The sequence below is a fragment of the Pleurodeles waltl genome, chromosome 5 (genome assembly GCF_031143425.1).
Source record: "Pleurodeles waltl isolate 20211129_DDA chromosome 5, aPleWal1.hap1.20221129, whole genome shotgun sequence".
Taxonomy (NCBI): domain Eukaryota; kingdom Metazoa; phylum Chordata; class Amphibia; order Caudata; family Salamandridae; genus Pleurodeles; species Pleurodeles waltl.
In genome coordinates, this window is record NC_090444.1 from 1717588650 (window position 1) to 1717611393 (window position 22744).

The 22744-nt window shown below is 46.3% G+C and overlaps 1 protein-coding gene across 1 annotated transcript in view; it reads left to right on the top strand.

Annotated features, from left to right (window-relative positions):
• Positions 1-22744, top strand: part of LOC138297149 (adhesion G-protein coupled receptor F3-like) — a 385565-nt gene that overhangs the window by 362506 nt on the left and 315 nt on the right. Inside the window, exons 12-14 of the mRNA XM_069236640.1 lie at positions 17044-18432; positions 19335-19376; positions 22179-22214. Of these exons, the coding sequence (XP_069092741.1) occupies positions 17044-18432; positions 19335-19376; positions 22179-22214 (1467 nt within the window). The remainder of the gene's footprint in view (positions 1-17043; positions 18433-19334; positions 19377-22178; positions 22215-22744) is intronic.

Here is a 22744-nt window from a genome sequence, read left to right on the forward strand (position 1 = left end):
GACACCAACCCTCTATAAACACCCAATCTTCCACCGTGCACGGCCTTCGCCCATGTGCAGAAGAGGTTGCCCTTAAGACCTAACCTACAGCCAGACCCTGTAGTCAACCTCCCCCTAACCACCTTAGCCCACGCTGCGCATGGCACTTTGGCCGTGCATGGTGGGAGTTGGCCGTGGCCTCTCTGGGTGTGAGAATAGGTGTGAGAGGGTGTATTTGGGGGTGAGAGTGGCTGGGAGAGTGTCTGTCTGGGTGTGAGAATGTGTATATCAGTTGTTTAGTGGGTGCATCAGTGTGTGCATGGGTTTGTTAGTGGGTGTGTGTGTCTGAGTGGGTCTCTGAGTGGGTGCATGAGGGTCTGAATAGATCTGTGTGTCATGAGGGTTAGAGTAGGCCTGTGAGTGGGTGCAGGAGTATCTAGGTGCGTCTGTGAGTGGGTGGGTGAATCTCAGAGTAGGTCTGTGAGTGGGTGCATCAGTGTCTGAGTGGGTCTGTGAGTTGCTGTGTCAGTGCCTCAGTGGGTCTGTGAGTGGGTGCGTAAGGGTTTGAATGGGTCTCTGACTGGGTGCCTGAGGGTCTCAGTGAATCTGTGAGTGGGTGCATGAGTTTCTGAGTGGGCCTGTGAGTGGGTGCATGAGGGTCTCTGTGGCTCTGTGATTGGGTGCATGAGTGTCTGAGTGGGTCTGTGAGTGGGTGCAAGAGTGTCTGAGTGGGTCTGTGAGTGGTTGTGTGAGTTGCAACGTTATGGGGGGCCCTGATGAGCACTTTGACAGAGGCACAGATCCACGAACTTCGACAAAAAATGAGTTTTTCCCCTTTTTAATCTCATAATTCATCCCTCACAAACCCATGCATTATCCCCATGGGGTCAGAGTACCTCTACCCTGATGCCTTCTACCCATTTTTCAAAGAAAATTCATCCCCCAGGACCGTTGCCAGTCAATAAAATGGTGGCTGCAACTTTCTGAACAGCTTGCACACAGCCAATCACCTCCTTCAGGTGGGTCACGGATTTGCGGCGGTCTGCATCCCTATGTATGCAAATTTTGGCCACATTAATTACCCAAAAAAAGCACTGAACAGATTCATAGAAAAATACAAAAAGGTCACCAGGACCTACCTTACTGCCAAATTTGATGTAATTCCATCCAGTAGTTTAAGCGCTATCGCTGTTCAAAATCCCTATGTAAACACTAATGGGGAAAAACTGTTTTGAGGTGCGCACTTTTCCCCCTTTTTTGCACCCCCCACCCCACCCCACCCTCTGGATGGATCACCCTGAAACTTTCTAGACAGCAGCTTACATGACTGGCAAATTTGTTTTGAAAGTTTTGTGAATATTCGTCAAGCGGTGTCAAAGATATATTCAAGTACAAAACACATTTTTTTTAAAGAAACTAGGTCCTAACTATAACTACCTAGTGGCAACGCCTACTATGTTATTTGTAACTGTAAAGGACTGAGATGTGGTTGTATGAAAATGCTACTGTTTTCTAGATCAGTTTAATAAAAATCAAAATTTTAAAGAAAACATGCATCACTCTGTTGGGCTTCAAAGAAATTTACCTCAATTTTAGTCTGGAGAGAATTTTGAGAACTGATGTGTCAGAACCCCTTTCAGAGGGCCAAGGACACACATTGGCTATTTGGCACAACCGTGATGTCCTGGGGCCCAATATATTATGGATCCTAAGCAACTGTGCCAAGTACTCCTTCTGCACTGGACTCTCACTGCTAGCTCTGGACGAGCTACCAAAGCATCCCCCTGGGGGATACATACATGTAGACACAGGTAAGTGAAAAGAACTCAGGACACAAAGTTCACTAAAAAATGTCAAAAATCAATGTCCAGTCAAATACTTGTTTCAAAAGAAGTATTTTATTTCTAACATTACACATTCAAAGAAGTATTACAACATTCATAAGCAATATCACAATTACTTTGAAATTTGGGCTCTAGTTTTAACTGCAAATCCCTACCCCTTGCTCTTCCTTGTAATGTGGTCAAGGTTGTTCCTTAGTCACTCGTGGCCTCATCCAGGGTATGCTCACTAGGTGGCCTTACTCAAGAGCCCACTCTGTCTCTTAGGAAATAGTTTATTGTGTCAATTATGTTGCAGAACCTTTAGCAGCAAGTTCTCTGAGACCCAAAATCCCTGTATCAGGTTTTACCTGCTAAAGCAGCACAGAAGCACAGAAGCATTCAGCGTTTCATCAAGTGGCTGACTGCAGGCACCAGCAATGCTCCAGTCCTGCTCTAGTCCTGCTCGATTAAGTCAGTATGCACACGGGACACACAGCAGCATCAGGCAGATGCAAGCTGTTTCCTGACCAGCACAGCCGTCCTCAAGAATGATTGGAAGTGATTCCCTTCTCCCCCTTAACAATCTATGCAGATCTGAGGGGCCACTATATTATAGTGTCTGGCATCTTGGCGGACAAACATGCACTACTGGTCAATGTGTATGCCCCTAATACCAATATGCCTGAGTTTTTCCGTGGCATACATGCACACATGGGAAGAGTTGAGGCAGACAGTGTTATCATGGGTGGGGATTTTAACATGGCCCTGAACCCATTGACCACCACTGCAAGGCCGAGTGGCAAATTCCATGCCCTAAGCACTCTGCATCATACTACTGAAATGTATCCCCTCACTGACATCATGCGAGCTTGTCACTCCTCCTCTTCAAACTACACTTTCTATTCTGCCCCTTATGTAGTGTGGACTCGCCTTGACTATTGGCTTCTTTCGCCCAACGCATCACTCTGAGCCACAGATGTGCAACATCTCATGTGCACCTTGTCAAACCACTGCCAAGTCCTGCTGTAGCTATCTGTCTCCTATAGGAGTAACCTGAAACACCCCTGGAGATTCCCTGGGGACAATTGTCAAATACTTTACCCTCAATATGGGTATAGTAGCTTCTCATGCCACTCTCTGGTAGTCCTTCAAGGCCTACATCCATGATATCTGCATCTCTAAACATGCAGGCACGTTACGCAACATATGTGTCTAGCTGTCCATTGTGTAATCTGAACTGCAATCCATTGACCACCTAAATTCCCATTCAGGCAGCACTTCCTACTTGCACAGGCGATTGTTCCTGATGGCATAGTTTTGCAACTTAGCGGACAGGTAGATAGCATATATGGGGAAGCAAGCTACCCCCAGATGCTACGGGAGGAGGAGTGAACCAGTCGTACACTGGCACGCCTCCTTCGCCCACATCCACTTAGTCGATATGTTATCGAACTCTGCTTCCCCACTGGAGAACACATTACTGATAGGGAGGGCATCTTGGCTGAATTTCAACGCTATTATAAACACCTATTTCGCTCTGCTTGCCAGCTGATGGCCCTGAGAACTTAACCTATCCTGATGATGTGGCAATGGTATGGTTAACTGATAGCCAATGCCGCTTCCTGAGTGAACCCATAACAAGTGAGGAAATCGTGTAAGCAATCAATGCCTTGGACAGATCCTGGGCCCCTGGCCTTGCGGCCTCACTGGCATATCTTATAAAGCCTACAAGCATCTGCTGGCTCCACACCTTCTAGCTACGTATGCAGAGGCTTTGGAAACAGGTGACCTACCGCCCATGTTGCATGGGGTGGTGATTACACTCCTCTTAAAACCTGGTAAAGACCCCCACAGGTACTTCTTACTGTCCCCTCTCCCACCTCAATCTATATAACAAAATCCTGGCCAAAATACTTGCTATTAGGCTTTCTCTACTCATGAAGCAAATCATCTCTCCCATGCAAGTCTGGTTTTGTCCCCCATAGATCTACCCTCCTCAACTTACGGACAGTATGTGCAGTATTGAACAAGATTTCTCCAATGACCCCCGCAGTGGTGGCTCTTCTAGATGCATAGAAGGCCGTTGACTCCTTGGAGTGGCCCTTCTTGAGAGTGACGCTTTCAAAACTGGGCCTCTCCTGCTGTTTCATCTTGCTGTTAACGCTCCTTTATTCCCATCCAACAGTGAGTCTCAGGGTGAACGGCATAGTTACTGATGCTCTGCCCATCACCAGGGTCACCAGACAGGGTTGCCCTCCCCACCCCTGTCTTTTTATTATTGCTATGGACCCTGTAGTCAGTTATTTTCAGGAAAAACATCTACACTGAGGCCTCAAACTAACCAGGGGCCATCTCCTGGTGTCCCTATATGAGGGTGGCATACTGCTGTTTGTCCACAATCCGACAGACAACCTCTGGGAAATTTCATGTTTTGGTGGACTTTCAGGACTCCACAATAAGTGGACCAAGTTGGAGCTCTTCCCCCTGACTGACAGTGCCCAGCCTGTTGATGTTGAATGCCCCTTAACCTGGAACTCAGATTCCACTAAATATTTGGGCATGCACCTACACAGGGACAAGGAACAGACACTTTGGCTTAATTATGGGCCCACCATTGCTAAACTTGCAGCACAAGTAGAGCAGTGGGTTAAATTCCAAATCTCCAAATCTCCATGGCCGGACGAGTGGCAGTGATTAAAATGGTAGTCCTCCCCTTGTTCCTATACCTTTTTCTCAACATCCCCATAACTCTGATACAGCAATTTTTCACAACACTCCAAGGCCTTCTGTTACGACTTAAATGAACAGGATGTAAACCGGTATTCGCTGGGTCACATCAACCCTCCCTTTGGACCGAAGTGGATTTGGTGTTCCAGATTTCCAACTGTATTATCTCGCCGCACAACGCCAATACAAACACAGCTGGTATCACTCAGATGCCAGGACCCCTTACCTTAAACCTGAGAGGGACCAGCTTGATGACCTCCTTTTAATGTCAGTGTTACCGAAGAGTATCCCCATGGATCCAACTGACCCACAGACCATATCTACTACCTGCTGGCCTGGTAGAAGCTCCACTACTCAGTGAGTGGAGTAGCCTGTACTCACCTTCTGTGCCCCTGACCGACAACCCCTGGCTCTCTCTCACACACGAGATGCTTATCAAATGCACTCTCTAACTTTATAACCTACATACCATGGGATATGTATTCCCTGATGGGCATTCTCTGATACATGCGGACGACACTCACTTTTGTAACGCCCCCTTCATGGACCACTTTGTCTCGCAGCAACTGCACAACGCTCCACGTTCCTGTATCCCCTCATATACATCCCCCGATAACTTCGCTCCACTGACCCTTATTATATCAGACACAGATGGCAACCACCTAGTCTCCAGACTACATCATACCTGCATGGCCCTGAAACCTAACTCCACTCGCCGAGTCCAGGAGGCCTGGGGAACAGACTTAGGCTATCCTTTCACCGATATAGTGTGGGCTTAAAGCTGCTCTCAAATGAAACTCATTTCAATCAATAATAAACATAAACTCCTGCATTTTATATTTCTACATTGTGCATACCTAGCTCCAAAGGACCTCTCACGTTTCAACTACACACTCGCCCCAATGCCCTATATGCCATGCCCTGGATACAGACTTTGCACACTCAACATGGTTGTGTCCATCCATAGAACATTATTCAATCACTATTTTCTACACTCTCCACCATGATAGATACCACGATCCTACCAGTTCCCTTGATGGCACTACTGGGGTACATGCACAATATTCCCAGCTCTGTCCACAGATTTGCCTCTATAGCGCTTTTGTTGGCCAAGCAGGAACAAACATTGCACTGGGGCAGCAAGCATTGTCCCATTGCCTCCACCTGACTAAAGCACATGTCTCAATGTGATAGGATTCGTGAAGTCTACACACAGTTAAAGCCACTTACCTCTAGGCCCACGGATGTATGGCAACTTCTTTGAGATGACTTACTTGCCTTGGAATCAGATGACACAGTTTAACCAGTACATCCTAGTCACATCATATATACTTATCAGCATGGCCGTGGGTCACTTTAAAACATTTCAGGAACACCTTGTGCCATCAGTTCATTTTATACTTTTATTGGACTTCTGACCAACAAACATGTTTTGCTTTCCATCTCTTCCTATGGCAGACGTGCTATTTATCATGTGGCTAATTCATGTACTAAAATTTTAAAAAAGAATGATTGGAACTGCTCCAGGCTTCCGTTTGTGCAGTAAGTTCAGCTTTTCCACCGGGTGAGGGGGTTGATCTTTGTGCTCCCAACAGGGTCCCAGCAATGGAGCAAAACCCTCCTCACAACGCCCTCTTAAGTCCACGGAGCAGTTCAGGGGGCAAATCTCAGTGGTCCTTTTCGACCCCAGGTTGCAGCTTCAATTTTCCCGGGCAACGGCCTAAACTTGGCAAAACTTTGTACTGGCAGCCCCTTCTGGCATACAGGCTGTGGCTGTACCCACAGCCAAGCCATTGACTTCTCCTATGCAGCCACATATACAATGGCAACACCTTCTGGCATAAGGGCTTACCCCTTAATGAACACACAAGTCTTGGAGCTTTGTAGGCACAGTCATTTCCATGGTGGCCCCCTCTGGAATACTGTGTCAACACAGTGAGGTGATATGAGCTTCACACTTCCCTCATGGCAACTGATTCATGGCTAAGTCTACGGTGGTCCTTTACTGGTATACAGGGGCTGCCGATTCAATCCTGCACTTGGACAACAACCCATTTGGTGCACAGCTGTCTCCTCATACCTCACACCAGGAGTCCTTTTGGCAGGGTTCCCCACTGGACCCCACAGAGCACTCTGATCTGGGCAAGCAGGCAGACACTAATGCTCCAGAGCCAGGGAAGCTGGTCTTGGTTTCCCTGGGTGATATCCCCCCACCCAGTGATGAGGACTATCAGGTCTTGGTCCTAGGCAGAAGTCTTGCAGAGCTTCCCCTCCTCACACAGCCCAACTGTCTGCTTGGCAGATGACAAACTTTGGGGTCTCACCTCACTTTCTTATAGTCCATTTCCAAACACCAATTAGGATTTAGGGTCTGGATTTTTAAAGTTTTATGTTGGGGCTCTGCTTCTTTTGAAGTGCACACTTTCCTCTCTCTTCTTTCTCTTAAAAGGCTGTCACAGCAGGAGAGACTCCAAAGATGATAGTTCCACAACGCAAGCCATAGGAGTGACTAGAGTTCACCCCAGGATGTCAGCCACAGCTATATGTGCATAACAAGGTTAATCCCACTTGCCAGGCCCAAACCTTCCTTGTTTATACATGTAAGGCACCCCTAAGGTTAGCCACAGGTAGCCCTTTGAGCAGGGTGCAGTGTATGTAGATAGGACATATACTGGTGTGTTGTACACGTTCTGACACTGAAATACCGCCAAATTCAGTTTTCACTGTTGCAAGGCCTATCTTTCGCATAGGTTAACATGAGGGCTGCCTTTAAATAACTTTTAAGTTCAGCTTCCCTTTGGAAGCAGATAGAGATATGGAGTTTCGGGTCTCTGAACTCATAATTTAAAAATACATCTTTTGGTAAAGTTGGTTTTTAAATTGTCAGTTTGAAAATGCCAATCTTAGACAGTGGGTATTTTCTTGCTTAAACCATTCTGTGACTCTGCCTGATTGTGTGTTCCCTGTCTTCGTCAGACTGACAGTTGGGCTGTTTTTGAATCTCCACTAGACAGTGACACAAAGTGAGCTGGGGTAGCCTGCATATCCTGATGGGTCATCTGGACTAGAGTGGAGGGATGAGCTGACACTTACACCTGAATGGGCTGTGCCTGCCCTCACACAATGCAGCCTCCAATCTTCTGGTGTGTGTCGGGAGCCAGTCCTGGGCAAGGCATGATCTTGTGAACAACAGAGACTTTCCTATGAAGTTTGCCAACTTTAAAGGCAGAAAGGGGTATAAGTAGTGGACTTAAAACGGGAGAGTTTTAGATTACTACTGGACTCAAGAGGAACCTCTGCCATGGAGAAGAGCTGGAGAGCTGGAGGAGAAGTACTACCATTTTTGTGTCTGTGACTGTGCTGTGCTGGGTTCACCTTCAATTGCTGCTTCTGCCTGAAAGAGAACAAAGACTGGACTTTGTGGTATATTCCTACTTCTGAAGTGTCACCAAGGGCTTAGATTGAGCTTGCCTCCTGGTCTGAAGTCTTAAGGCCATCAAAAATTCCTCTGCCAGCACCTGGACTTTCTTGCTGAGACTCCTACCCTGCCAAGTGGTGCACACTCCAGTCCCTGGCCCCTGGGAAGGTGATGCTGCTGGAGCCAAGGTGGAAATCCATGCACAGGAGGCATGCGGGGAAAATTTTGATGCACCACCTGCAACACGGCTGTAAAATCGACGCACCACCTGCATCGCGCTGAGGAATCGAAGCACCATCTGCATCACGGCTGAGAAATTGACTCATCACCTGCATCCCAGCTGGAAAAATGATGCAACACCCACTTGCGGCTGCTGAAATCGACAAAAGCCCCACGCAGCGCGGTTCCTCATCACTGCACGGACGGGTTTTGCACGCATTGTCGCTGGCCGGATTTCACACACATCCATTGTTTTCTTTGGAGTAAGACTCTTTTTAATTTAAAAATTCATAACTTTACTTGTGTATGTTGGATTTTTGTCGTTTTGGTCTTGTTTGGTTTAGATAAATATTGGCTTTATTTCTAAAAGGGCGTGGTGTCCATTTTGTAGTGTTTTCACTGTATTACTGTGTGTTCTGGTACAAATACTTTACACGTTGCCTTTGAGATAAGCCTCCCTGCTTGTGCCAAGCTACCAAGGGGGTGAGCAGGGGTTATCTTAAGTGTGTATCTCCATTGCCCCTACTAGAGTGAGGGTCCCTGCTTGGACAGAGTGCAAACTGACTGCCAACTACAGACCCAGTTTCTAACATTCCTAACATGTTGTGTTACAAGATATGCATACCACACACCAATCAGATGGCTGTAGCACATTTACTTCCAGACATATGTGTCTGTGTGCCCAAATGAGGAGTCAGATAGTGTTAGATTGGCTTGAGTTTGGCTTGAGGTAGTGGCCCATGGGGAGGGTGTTGCAGGAAGCTGGCTTGGTGTGTGGTGGGTACCTAAGGTACTTACACCATATACCAGGTCCAGGTATCCCCTATTAGGGTAGTGTAGGCAGTGTCTAGATGGATTAAACCCAGATCTGCGACTGGGGGTGAGTCATTGCATGATTCAACACTCCGTCCATCATCCTTTTGAGTTGCTAAAGTTGCCCTAAGTGGGAAGTGTATGTCCAGATGAGGGTCCCGTGCTCACTGTGACCCTGGATTCAAGCTAGCCTGGCTGATGAACGGTGATACCCTGAAACCGGTCCCAGGATGCTTGTTTCTGGTCCAGGGAGGACCTGGCCTGGAAGCTCGGGCTGGACTGTTCCCATGAGGAACAGGGTCAAGACTGATTTGCATATAGCTGGGTCCAAACTGGGGTGGCATGGTGAGCAAAAGAACAATGGATTAAACCGAGCTCTGTGCTTGGGGGTGAGTGTTTGCATTGTTCAGCTCTCCTCCCATCATCCTTTTGTTTTGCTGAAGTTGCCCTAAGTGGGAAGGATATGCCCAGACATGGGTCCTGTGCTCACTGTGCCAATGGATTCAAGCTAGCCTGGCTGATGAAGGGTGATACCCTGAAACTGGTCCCATGATGCTTGCCTCTGGTCCAGAGAGGACCTGGCCTGGCAGTTTGGGCTGGACTTTTCCCATAAGGAACAGGGTCAAGACTGATTTGCTTATCCCTGGGTCCAAATTGGGGTGGCATGGTGAGCAAAAGAACCATGGATTAAAGCCAGATCTGTGATTGGGGGTGAGTGTTTGCATTGTTCAGCACTCCGTCCATCATCCTTTTGGTTTGTTAAAGTTGCCCTAAGTGGGAAGGGTATGCCCAGACATGGGCCCCGTTCTCACTGTGCCTCTGGATTCAAGCTAGCCTGGCTGATGAAGGGTGATACCCTGAAACCGGTTCCAGGATGCTTGTTTCTGGTCCAGGGAGGATCTGGCCTGGCATTTGGGGCTGGACTGTTCCTATGAGAAACAGCATCAAGACTGGTGTGCATATGGCTGGGTTCACACTGTGGTGACACGGTGAGCAAAAGAACAATGGATTAAACCCAGCTCTGTGATTGGGGGTGAGTGTTTGCATTGTTCAGCACTCCTCCCATCATCCTTTTGTGTTGCTGGCAGAGTCTAGAAGCCAGTCTCTCTATAGGTAGCTGTGGAAGAGCAGCCAAGGCTTATCTAGAAGACATGCAAAATTCATACAATACCACTGTAGTCACACAGCACTAACACACATGAAAGAAAACACTCAGGCCCATATTTATACTTCTTTAGCGCCACAGTTGCGTCATTTTTTTACGTAAAATCAGCGCAAACTTACAAAATACAATTTTATTTTGTAAGTTTGTGCCATTTTTGCGTCACAAACCGACACAAATGCGGCGCTAAAAAAGTATAAATATGGGTCTCAGTGTTACAAAAATAAAGATAATTTATTTTAGTGACACAGTTACCAAAAAGTACCAGCGAGGCAACCCTCCAATAGGAGGTAAGTAATACACTAGATATGTACACTAGTTATAAGAAATAGGCATAAAAAGCAGTAGAAAAGAGTGAAATTGCAATAGACAATAGTGACCCTAGGGGGAGCCTAAACTATATATTAAAAAACACTGGAATGTGAATGCAGGACCCCACCTAGGTAAGTGGAATGTGTAGAGGGGAGCTGGGGGAACCAGGAAACCCCAAAGGTAAGTAACACAGTGCCCCCCAGCCACCAGGAAGAAAGGAGTAAGTTACTGGATTTTCCCCAAACCACCCAAAAGGACTAAAAAGAAAATAATGCAATACCCAGACAAGACTGCAACAAACCAGCGGTGGATTCCTGAAGAGGAAGTCCTGTGGAAGAAGGGGACTGTAGGAGGCTGGACTGGCTTGTAGTGAGTACCAAGGGGTACTTGCACCTTGCACCAGGCCCAGTTATCCCTTATTAGTGTATAGGGTGTCTAGCAGCTTAGGCTGATAGATAATGGTAGCTTAGCAGAGCAGCTTAGGCTGAACTAGGAGACGTGTGAAGCTACTACAGTACCACCTAGTGTCATATGCACAATATCATAAGAAAACACAATACACAGTTATACTAAAAATAAAGGTACTTTATTTTTATGACAATATGCCAAAGTATCTTAGAGTGTACCCTCAGTGAGAGGATAGGAAATATACACAAGATATATATACACAATAGCAAAAATATGCAGTATAGTCTTAGAAAACAGTGCAAACAATGTATAGTTACAATAGGATGCAATGGGGAAACATAGGGATAGGGGCAACACTAACCATATACTCCAAAAGTGGAATGTGAACCACGAATGGACCCCAAACCTATGTGACCTTGTAGAGGGTCGCTGGGACTATTAGAAAATAGTGAGAGTTAGAAAAATAACCCTCCCCAAGACCCTGAAAAGTGAGTGCAAAGTGCACTAAAGTTCCCCTAAGGACAAAGAAGTCGTGTTAGAGGAATAATGCAGGAAAGACACAAACCAACAATGCAACAACTCTGGATTTCCAATCTAGGGTACCTGTGGAACAAGGGGACCAAGTCCAAAAGTCACAAGCAAGTCGGAGATGGGCAGATGCCCAGGAAATGCCAGCTGCGGGTGCAAAGAAGCTTCTACTGGACAGAAGAAGCTGAGGTTTCTGCAGGAACGAAAAGGGCTAGAGACTTCCCCTTTGGTGGACGGATCCCTCTCGCCGTGGAGAGTCGTGCAGAAGTGTTTTCCCGCCGAAAGAACGCCAACAAGCCTTGCTAGCTGCAAATCGTGCAGTTAGTGTTTTTGGTCGCTGCTGAGGCCCAGGAGGGACCAGGAGGTCGCAAATTGGACCAGCAGAGAGAGAGGATGTTGAGCAAGACAAGGAGCTCTCTCTGAAGCCGGTAGCTCCTAGAGAAGTGCCAGAAACAGGCACTACAAGGATGCGTGAAACGGTGCTCGCAGAAGTTGCACAAAGGAGTCCCACGTCGCCGGAGACCAACTTAGAAAGTCGTGCAATGCAGGTTAGAGTGCCGTGGACCCAGGCTTGGCTGTGCACAAAGGATTTCCGCCGGAAGTGCACAGGGGCCGGAGTAGCTGCAAAAGTTGCGGTTCCCAGCAATGCAGCCCAGCGAGGTGAGGCAAGGACTTACCTCCACCAAACTTGGACTGAAGAGTCACTGGACTGTGGGGGTCACTTGGACAGAGTTGCTGGATTCGAGGGACCTCGCTCGTCGTGCTGAGAGGAGACCCAAGGGACCGGTAATGCAGCTTTTTGGTGCCTGCGGTTGCAGGGGGAAGATTCCGTCAACCCACGGGAGATTTCTTTGGAGCTTCTGGTGCAGAGAGGAGGCAGACTACCCCCACAGCATGCACAAGCAGGAAAACAGTCGAGAAGGCGGCAGGATCAGCGTTACAGAGTTGCAGTAGTCGTCTTTGCTACTATGTTGCAGGTTTGCAGGCTTCCAGCGCGGTCAGCAGTCGATTCCTTATCAGAAGGTGAAGAGAGAGATGCAGAGGAACTCGGCTGAGCTCATGCATTCGTTATCTAAAGTTTCCCCAGAGACAGAGACCCTAAATAGCCAGAAAAGAGGGTTTGGCTACCTAGGAGAGAGGATAGGCTAGCAACACCTGAAGGAGCCTATCACAAGGAGTCTCTGACGTCACCTGGTGGCACTGGCCACTCAGAGCAGTCCAGTGTGCCAGCAGCACCTCTGTTTCCAAGATGGCAGAGGTCTGGAGCACACTGGAGGAGCTCTGGACACCTCCCAGGGGAGGTGCAGGTCAGGGGAGTGGTCACTCCCCTTTCCTTTGTCCAGTTTCGCGCCAGAGCAGGGCTAAGGGGTCCCCTGAACCGGTGTAGACTGGCTTATGCAGAATTGGGCACCTCTGTGCCCAACAAAGCATTTCCAGAGGCTGGGGGAGGCTACTCGTCCCCTGCCTTCACACCATTTTCCAAAGGGAGAGGGTGTCACACCCTCTCTCAGAGGAAGTTCTTTGTTCTGCCATCCTGGGCCAGGCCTGGCTGGACCCCAGGAGGGCAGATGCCTGTCTGAGGGGTTGGCAGCAGCAGCAGCTGCAGTGAAACCCCAGGAAGGGCAGTTTGGCAGTACCAGGGTCTGTGCTACAGACCACTGGGATCATGGGATTGTGCCAACTATGCCAGCATGGTATAGAGGGGGCAATTCCATGATCATAGACATGTTACATGGCCATATTCGGAGTTACCATTGTGAAGCTACATATAGGTAGTGACCTATATGTAGTGCACGCGTGTAATGGTGTCCCCGCACTCACAAAGTTCAGGGAATTGGCTCTGAACAATGTGGGGGCACCTTGGCTAGTGCCAGGGTGCCCTCACACTAAGTAACTTTGCACCTAACCTTTACCAGGTAAAGGTTAGACATATAGGTGACTTATAAGTTACTTAAGTGCAGTGTAAAATGGCTGTGAAATAACGTGGACGTTATTTCACTCAGGCTGCAGTGGCAGTCCTGTGTAAGAATTGTCAGAGCTCCCTATGGGTGGCAAAAGAAATGCTGCAGCCCATAGGGATCTCCTGGAACCCCAATACCCTAGGTACCTCAGTACCATATACTAGGGAATTATAAGGGTGTTCCAGTAAGCCAATGTAAATTGGTAAAAATGGTCACTAGCCTGTTAGTGACAATTTGGAAAGAAATGAGAGAGCATAACCACTGAGGTTCTGGTTAGCAGAGCCTCTGTGAGACAGTTAGGCACCACACAGGGAACACATACATATAGTCCACAAACTTATGAGCACTGGGGTCCTGACTAGCAGGGTCCCAGTGACACATAACAAACATACTGAAAACATAGGGTTTTCACTATGAGCACTGGGCCCTGGCTAGCAGGATCCCAGTGAGACAGTGAAAACACCCTGACATACACTCACAAACAGGCCAAATGTGGGGGTAACAAGGCTAGAAAGAGGCTACTTTCTCACAGGGACCAAGTCCAGAAGTCACAGAGTGTCCAGTGGTGGCTGGAGCCACTACCCACCCGCCTGTGGTTGCAGGAGTTGGTCAATGGTAGGACAAAGACGGTCAGCAATGCAGCCCTGGAGCTGGAGAAGAGTTCCTGGAGGATGCAGTTGGCATCCCACACCGGATGGAAGATTGCAGTGGGTTAGTGGCATGGAAAAGCCACCAACAGGCATTGGCAAAGGCAGAAGTAACAATGAAGCAAAAGTGGAGCTGCCAGGGACCAGCAAGGTCCAGGAGGACTCAACCCAAGGGGGGAGCCCTGGGAGGACCCTCAGCAAGGCAAGGCAGAGAGTCCTCAGAAGAAAAGGCAGCCCCCACAGGAGACCCACTGGAAGAGGACCTAGGAGTTGCAGAGGAGCCCATGCAGAACAACTGGAGAAGGGTCCCATGCCACAGGAAAAGCATACAGAGGGATGTGCATCACAGGGAAGGGTGCTGGCGGCTGGGGCTACACAGAGCCTGAAGATCCCTTGGTAGCTGCAAGAGACGTGGCACACAGAGAACTATCCTGATTGGGAAGACAAGGGCTTACCTCCATCAAAGTAGGAGAGCTGGCAGAGAGGACCAAGAGGACTACTCAGACTACCACCCGTGATGCAGGAGCCACACAGCTCAGTATGAGAGGAGATCCACGCAGCCAGTTGTCATTGCTGTTGGTGCCTGCGGATGCAGGAGAGTGACTCCTTCACTCCAAGGGAGATTCCTTCTTCCTTCTCATGCAGACTGAAGACTTGCTGCCCTCAGAGGATGCACAGCTGGGGAAATGTTACAGAAGCTGGAATGAACCATGGAAACAATGCTGTAAGCAGAGTCTTTATTGTGGATGCAGATTGTCAGATCCTGGCGGGTCCAGTCACAGTTGCAGAAGCTAGAAGTCAAAGTAGAGGTTGCAGAGGAGTTCTGCTGGAATCTTGCAAGCCGAATCTGAGGACCCACCCAAGAAGGAGACCCTAAATAGCCCTGAAAGGGTGATTGGTCACCTAGCCAGGTGACCACCTATCAGGAGGGAGCTCTGGCATCACCTGCCTGTCCTGGTCACTCAGATGCTCCCAGAGGCCTCTGCCCACCTTGGATTCAAGATGGCAGAATCAAGGGACCCTCTGGAGGAGGTCTGGACACCGTTTCTGGGGTGGTGATGGGCAGGGGAGTGGTCACTCCCCTTTCCATTGTCCAGTTTTGCACCGGAGCAGGGACTGGAGGTCCCTGAACCAGTTCAGACTGGTTTATGCAAGGAAGGCACCAAATATGCTCTTTAAAGCATACCAGTGGCTTGGGGAGGTTACCCTTCCCAAGCGATGCAACACCTATTTACAAAGGGAGAGGGTGCTACCCCCTCTCCCAAATGAAATCCTTTATTCTGCCTTCCTGGGCTTGAGCTGATCAAACAACAGGAGGGCAAAAGCCTGTCTGAGGGGCGGCAGCAGTTTAGGCTGCCCTGAAAGCCTCAGAAGGCTGGTAAGAGCAATACTGGGGGTCCTCTAAGGAGCCCCCAGAGTGCATGGAATCATATTCCAATACTGGCAACAGTATTGGGGTATGAGTCCAATATGTTCAATACCAAACATGCCTCGGTTCAGAGTTACCATTATGTAGCTGGACATAGGTAGTGGCCTATGTCCAGTACACGGGTAAAATGGCATCGCCGCACTCACGAAGTCCATGAAAATGGAGCTGGAGCTTGTCGGGGTAACTGCTCATGCAGGGGTGCCCTCACACACAAGACCTTGCACCCTGCCCTCTGGGCTACGAGGGCCTACCATAGGGGTGACTTACAGTGACCTGGTGCATTGACCTGTAGAGATAAAGGTAAATGCACTCTTTCACACAGGCTGCAATGGCAGGCCTGCAGCTACACTTTGCATGGGCTCCCCATTTGTGGCATAATACCAGCTGCAGCCCATGGGGAACCCCCGGTGCCCTACTGCCCTGGGTACCTGAGTACCATATACTACGGACTTACAAGAGGGCATCTGTATGCCAAATGTGAGGTGCTTGTGGTCCAAGCAACCAAATTTAAAGGGAGAGAGCACGGTCACTGGGGTCCTGGTTAGCAGTGTCCCAGTGAACACAGTCAAACACACTGAAAACAGGCAAAACGTGGGGGCAACCATGCAACAAAGAGGGTACTTTCCTACAGGTACTGCCACCCGGTGACCAGACTGTTGTGAGAGCAAGGAGGTTTAGGATAGCTCGTCAGGTTTATAGCAGTTGGTGTAGGTGCTATTTTACCTTCTGCCTAACCATTGCCAGATGTGACATTCAGAACCTCATGAGGTCTTGATAGAATGTAGATGGTAAAAATGTATTTTTCTCTCTGTTGAAGGGGTGTCTGCGTGCTTGTGTAGGGTGTTTGCCTCATTGTGTTTGGAGTACAACTCATTGCATTGTTGACAATGTTTAAATTCAATCTAACGTCAGGCTGCTGGATTGGTGATACGTAGAATCCACAATAAGAGTTTACATTTTTTGTTTTGGCTCGTTGAAATAGGTAACGTAAGCAGTAGTTGTGATTTGAACAGTTAAGTACTGTTCAGCCGATCCTCCTCACCATGTGTCCCTTGTTTCATTGGAGCCATGTCAAGATCTTTTAATCATGTGTATCCTTTTTCAAGATGATGTAGGTTTCCAAAGCTTCATAAAACGTTTGATTGGCAGATCCTTTCTGCTTTTTTTGTATTGTATTTTTTGCAATTTATTCCCCAATTCGATAATAGCCTAGTAGTTCCATCTTTTTTTTAGGTGGTCACAGCTGTGGGCTCTAAATTGCACCTTAGTCTAGGGGATTGTCTGTCATGTAATCTATTTAGATAGAGTGGGGAAGCAAAAGTGTCTTCTGAAGGGAAGTGGCAGAAATGAAGGGTATATGACAGCATTGCATGCATCACATACAAATTATTTGACTTCACAAAGCATGTCTGTAGCTCTTTTCATAAAATAGATTTAAAAAACTTTGTTGAGGATCTATTCTTTTATTCTGGTCAACATTCACCTAACATTCTATGCCACTGTGCGCCATAGCTACTAAAAAAAAAATGTATGGCTTTTTTACTTTCATGATTGCATTACAAATGTCTATCATTCGATTGCTTACAAGTGTTAACTCAGTAACTACCTGTTTTTCAGAATTTCCTTTCAGTTGCGAGTAACATCACTACTAGCAGTTTTGCGTCATCGTTGTCCAGTAACCAAGGAGCACAAGCATCCAGCATGCTGAAGTCTGTAGAAACGTTTAGCCAGTTACTCAAAACATACAACCAGTCCTTCGATATTGCTGTGCCAAGTATTCAGGTTAAAGGCGAATCATTTGAACCAGGGCCAAATCTGAGCGCTTATCAGAAAACATTCGACTTTAATCTCAGCGTGGGCATGTTCATTGATGAGAACACAATCGCCAATTTGACGACTCGAGGAAACTTCACGGTCACGAGTGTGGCATATGCCTCGCTGGGCAACATTCTGCCCAAAAGCACAGGAAAATTTGAACGTTCACATTTAAACAGCATTGTCCAATCAACATCCATAAAATTCAACAACATGAATGAGAACCTCAGTGAATTTGGTGTTATCAATATGACTTTCCACGTCAACAATTCCAAGAAAGACTCCATTTCGCACTGTGTTTTCTGGGACTTCCGCATGCCACCTGCTGGAGTCGGAGGATGGTCTGATGCCGGCTGCTTGGGGTGGTCCGATGAGAACATAACTTACTGCGCCTGCAATCATTTGACGTCATTTGCTGTTCTGATGTCAATAAATCCCGAACCCTTGTTCCTAATTGACGAGATCACATATGTCGGCCTGGCAGTTTCGATCATTTCACTTTGCATCTGTCTTTTCATGGAATGGATAGTGTGGAAGTATGTGGCGAGGAGTAACATTTCCTATTTCCGCCACACGTCATTGGTCAACATCTCGTTTTCCTTACTGTGTGCAGATGTCTGTTTCCTGGCAGCATCCTTCCCTGCTGTAAAGACCCGCAAGTTCATCTGCCTCTCCATCACTTTCCTGAACCATTTCTTTTATTTATCACTCTTTTTCTGGACCCTTTGCCAGAGCATGATGCTGTTACACCAGTTGGTTTTCATCTTCCATCATCTAAGGAAGAAAGTGTTCCTCTCACTCTCATTTGTCCTGGGTTATGTCTTCCCAGCAATAATTGCTATTAGCACCTTTTTCTATTTTTATCCCAAGAGTAGGTACACCCACCAATCGATTTGCTGGTTGAACCCAGACAGCGGAGCTATCCTCACATTTGCCATCCCGGCAGGATCCATCATTGTCATCAATTTTCTTACTCTTATTGTGGTCATCTCCAAACTGATGAGACCTTCGGTCTCTGATGCAAGTCCAGCGGAGGACAAAGAAACAGCCAAAAGTATTATGAAAGCTATTCTCGTCCTGACCCCAGTTTTTGGATTAACGTGGGCCTTTGGTTTTGCTTTGCTGAAGGATCTAGACACCCTGACCAAGATGGTCTTCACCTATGGGTTTGCAGTGATGAACGCTTTCCAGGTACTTTGTGTTAGTGGGATAGATTATGGGAAGACGAGTGTATGTAAAATGAAGGAATGGATGTCTAAAGCAATACATGAAAAAACTAGTGTACAAATGGATGAATGAAAGAAAAAAATAACAAGCATTTTTTAACAAACTAACACCTGTTTTTTAGGACTAAAGAATCTTGTTTATGCTGATAGAATGCATGGGATTCTGCAATCCTTGTATAAAAATCTGTTTCGAATCTCTTTACATAGGCGACTTGTGATGCACCCAGTCGCTAATTATAAAGAAATGACATAACCACTGAACTGTAATAACTTCATACAGTTGAATTCTGCCTGCTGCCAGAGAAAGCAGCCAAAAGTAAGGCCAGGAAAATGAAACGATTGATTTTCTTTCTTCTGCTCTGTGTTTCTAGCTGTACAGTGACAAGCAGAAACAAGATATTTAAGGAAACATGTTTATTTTTTTGCACTCCCTAGGTAATTAAAGAAAAGTTAGAATTTACTGCATGTTTCTACACATTACGAGATATAGCGCTTTTTCTTAAAAAAGTGAGATGTATTAAATTGATTCTAATATCTTTTTTTGTATCAAACATCTAACAGAGTTTTTGATATGTTTAATTTTGCACTAGAGACTCTATTTTTATTCTTCATGTTTGTGAACCTGATGTCTCTTTCATATGAAAGAGCTACACAAAAGGATTTACATGGCTTGTGGGAAAAGTGATGATGTAACAATGTACATGATAAGGATATTGCAAGTCACCACAGGGTTCCATAAGTTTATAGAGGAACTGCAACTTTACTCTAGGACTTGCAATATTCTATGGCACGCGTACTGTATCTCATATATTGGTTAGTTATCAAGTAAGTTCACTACTTTATATTCATGTCTCTTCTCTTTTCAAGGGATTCTTCATATTGGTGACCACATGTTTCACAGAAAAAAAGGTAAAAATGTTTATCTAGTTTTTTAATCGACAACAGTAATGCAAATATACATGTGTATACATATTCCCAATTGCTCACATCAATTCTAGGGATATTGTATGCCGCAAATAACTTCAGAGTACTTACTATAGAAAAGGTTGAGTTGATAGTGACAATAGCACCAACATAAGAGCAAAAAAATGTGAATAGGGCAATGTTTTATCAAAGTGATTTTCTTTCATTCAACACGTGTACCTTGTACAATTAGGACACTACTGGTCGTCGGCCTCCTTTTTACATTTTCATACTGGAGACACCCAGAGGGGTAGGGCAGCCCTCACTCTCCTGTCCTTGTTGATATTCAGACCCATCACTGAAATATTAAGTTAAAGCACCATTTGCAGCTCACAACTAAATGTGCCATCACTCTTAGATTTTAGGTTTATCATGGCAATTGTTAAATGACTGCACACAATTGTATCTAGCATTCCTATAATATTATCAACACCTGCAAACTTCCTTACCTGGGGATTCAGTCTTAAGCAGAGAGGGAAGATAAGGCTGCAAATGTGTTTGTTCTAGCACATGACGGCAAATATAACGTTATCTGCTTGCGATATTTACCAACGCATTTCAGCACATCTGTGTGTGAGAGTTTGAGTATTGCCTATGGCTGTTGGTGTGATTTATTTAGAATCTTGCGTCTCACCAGCCTCACTTCCAGGACATGGCACCGGTATATCAAGCCACACAATGCCCCGTGTTGTGGAGTACGCATTCCTCATATATCAAGCCACACAATGCCCTGTGTTGTGGAGTATGCATTCCTCATATATCTATATATCAAGCCACACAATGCCCCGTGTTATGGAGTATGCATTCCTCATATATCAAGCCACACAATGCCCTGTGTTGTGGAGTATGCATTCCTCATATATCAAGCCACAAAATGCCCTGTGTTGTGGAGTATGCATTCCTCATATAACAAGCCACACAATGCCCTGTGTTGTGGAGTCTGCATTCTTCATATATCAAGCCACAAAATGCCCCGTGTTGTGGAATATGCGTTCCTCATATATCCAGCTACACAATGCCCTGTGTTGTGGAGTACGCATTCGTCATATATCCAGCCACACAGTGCCCCGTGTTGTGGTGTATGCATTCCTCATATATCAAGCCACAAAATGCCCCGTGTTGTGGAATATGCATTCCTCATATATCAAGCCACACAATGCCCCGTGTTGTGGAGTATGCATTCCTCATATATCAAGCCACACAATGCCCCGTGTTGTGGAGTATGCATTCCTCATATATCAAGCCACAAAATGCCCCGTGTTGTGGAATATGCATTCCTCATATATCAAGCCACACAATGCCCCGTGTTGTGGAGTATGCATTCCTCATATATTAAGCCGCACAATGCCCTGTGTTGTGGAGTATGCATTCCTCATATATCAAGCCACAAAATGCCCCGTGTTGTGGAATATGCATTCCTCATATATTCAGCAACACAGGGCCCCGTGTTGTGGAATATGCATTCCTCATATATCCAGCTACACAATGCCCTGTGTTGTGGAGTATGCATTCGTCATATATCCAGCCACACAGTGCCCCGTGTTGTGGAGAATGCATTCCTCATATAGCTATATATCAAGCCACACAATGCCCCGTGTTGTAGAGTATGCATTCCTCATATATCCAGCCACACAATGCCCCATTTTGTGGAATGTGCATTCCTCACATATCAATCCACACAATGCCCCATGTTGTGGACTATGCGTTCCTCATATATCCAGCTACACAATGCCCTGTGTTTTGGAGTATGCATTCCTCATATATCCAACCACACAATGCCCCATGTTGTGGAATATGCATTCCTCATATATCCATATATCAAGCCACACAATGCCCCGTGTTGTGGAGGATGCATTCCTCGTATATCCAGCCACACAATGCCACATGTTGTGGAGTATGCATTCCTCATATATCCAGCCACACAATGCCCAGTGTTGTGGACTATGCGTTCCTCATATATCCAACCACACAATGCCCAGTGTTGTGGAGTATGCATTGCTCATATGTCCATATATCAAGCCACACAATGCCCCATGTTGTGGAGGATGCATTCCTCATATTTCAAGCCACACAATGCCCTGTGTTGTGGAGTATGCATTCCTCATATATCCAACCACACAATGCCCAGTGTTGTGGAGTATGCATTGCTCATATGTCCATATATCAAGCCACACAATGCCCCATGTTGTGTAGGATGCATTCCTCATATCTCAAGCCACACAATGCCCTGTGTTGTGGAGTATGCATTCCTCATATATCAAGCCACACAATGCCGCGTGTTGTGGAATATGCATTCCTCATATATCCAGCCACACAATGCCCCATGTTGTGGAGGATGCATTCCTCATATCTCAAGCCACACAATGCCCTGTGTTGTGGAATATGCATTCCTCATATCTCAAGCCACACAATGCCCTGTGTTGTGGAATATGCATTCTTCATATCTCAAGCCACACAATGCCCTGTGTTGTGGAATATGCATTCTTCATATCTCAAGCCACACAATGCCCTGTATTGTGAAAGAAGCATTCCTCATTACCATGTCTGTGGCCAGCAGCAGCTATTCTTAAAAATCGCAAGTAGAACTAAATGTAATAGAATAAGAATGGAGAAACCAATGTGTTACAAATGCAAAGGCATCCAGTGCCGTGGTATATATTGTTACCATTTCTAGAATATGTAAAATGCCAGAGGTATCTAAATGCCAAATACTATCCAAGAACTCTAGTATTTACTGTTTTTTTTTAGGTCAGAGATGCCTTCTGCAAACGAGTGAGCGCAACAGTAAGTAAAATGTATTATATTTTGTAGAAAAAAATATATATATGCTGCAGTTAGCGTCAAAACAGCCATTACTCTACTTTTCAGAGCTCCATTTTACATACGTTCATTACGTTGCGTTACAGGGTCGTATTAGGACAGAAAAAAGGCCCGGGCACCAAAATAAAAGTGGTCTCACTTAGTGAATCAAACTGCTAAAAAAGTGACCCACATTTAGAAAAAGGCCAGTTTTTAACTTGTAAAGACAAGTTGTGTAAGTGTTTTGTAAAGTATGGGCGACTGCTTTCATTTGTGCCTTACAAGCAATGTTTGTGGTAAAGTCAGGGAAACCAACAGTCACAAACGTCCCACAACACCATAAAAGAGGCCCACAAACCTCAAAGGCACGGGCTGACCGACTGACCTATTTATTAGACCAGCCCCTCGGGTACTGCCTGATTGCCCAATAGGCCAGAATACAACAAATTGATCTGTGTGAGCCGTTTCGTTGTAATCCTGAGAAGAAAGTACCTTACTAATGTAGTCAGACGGAT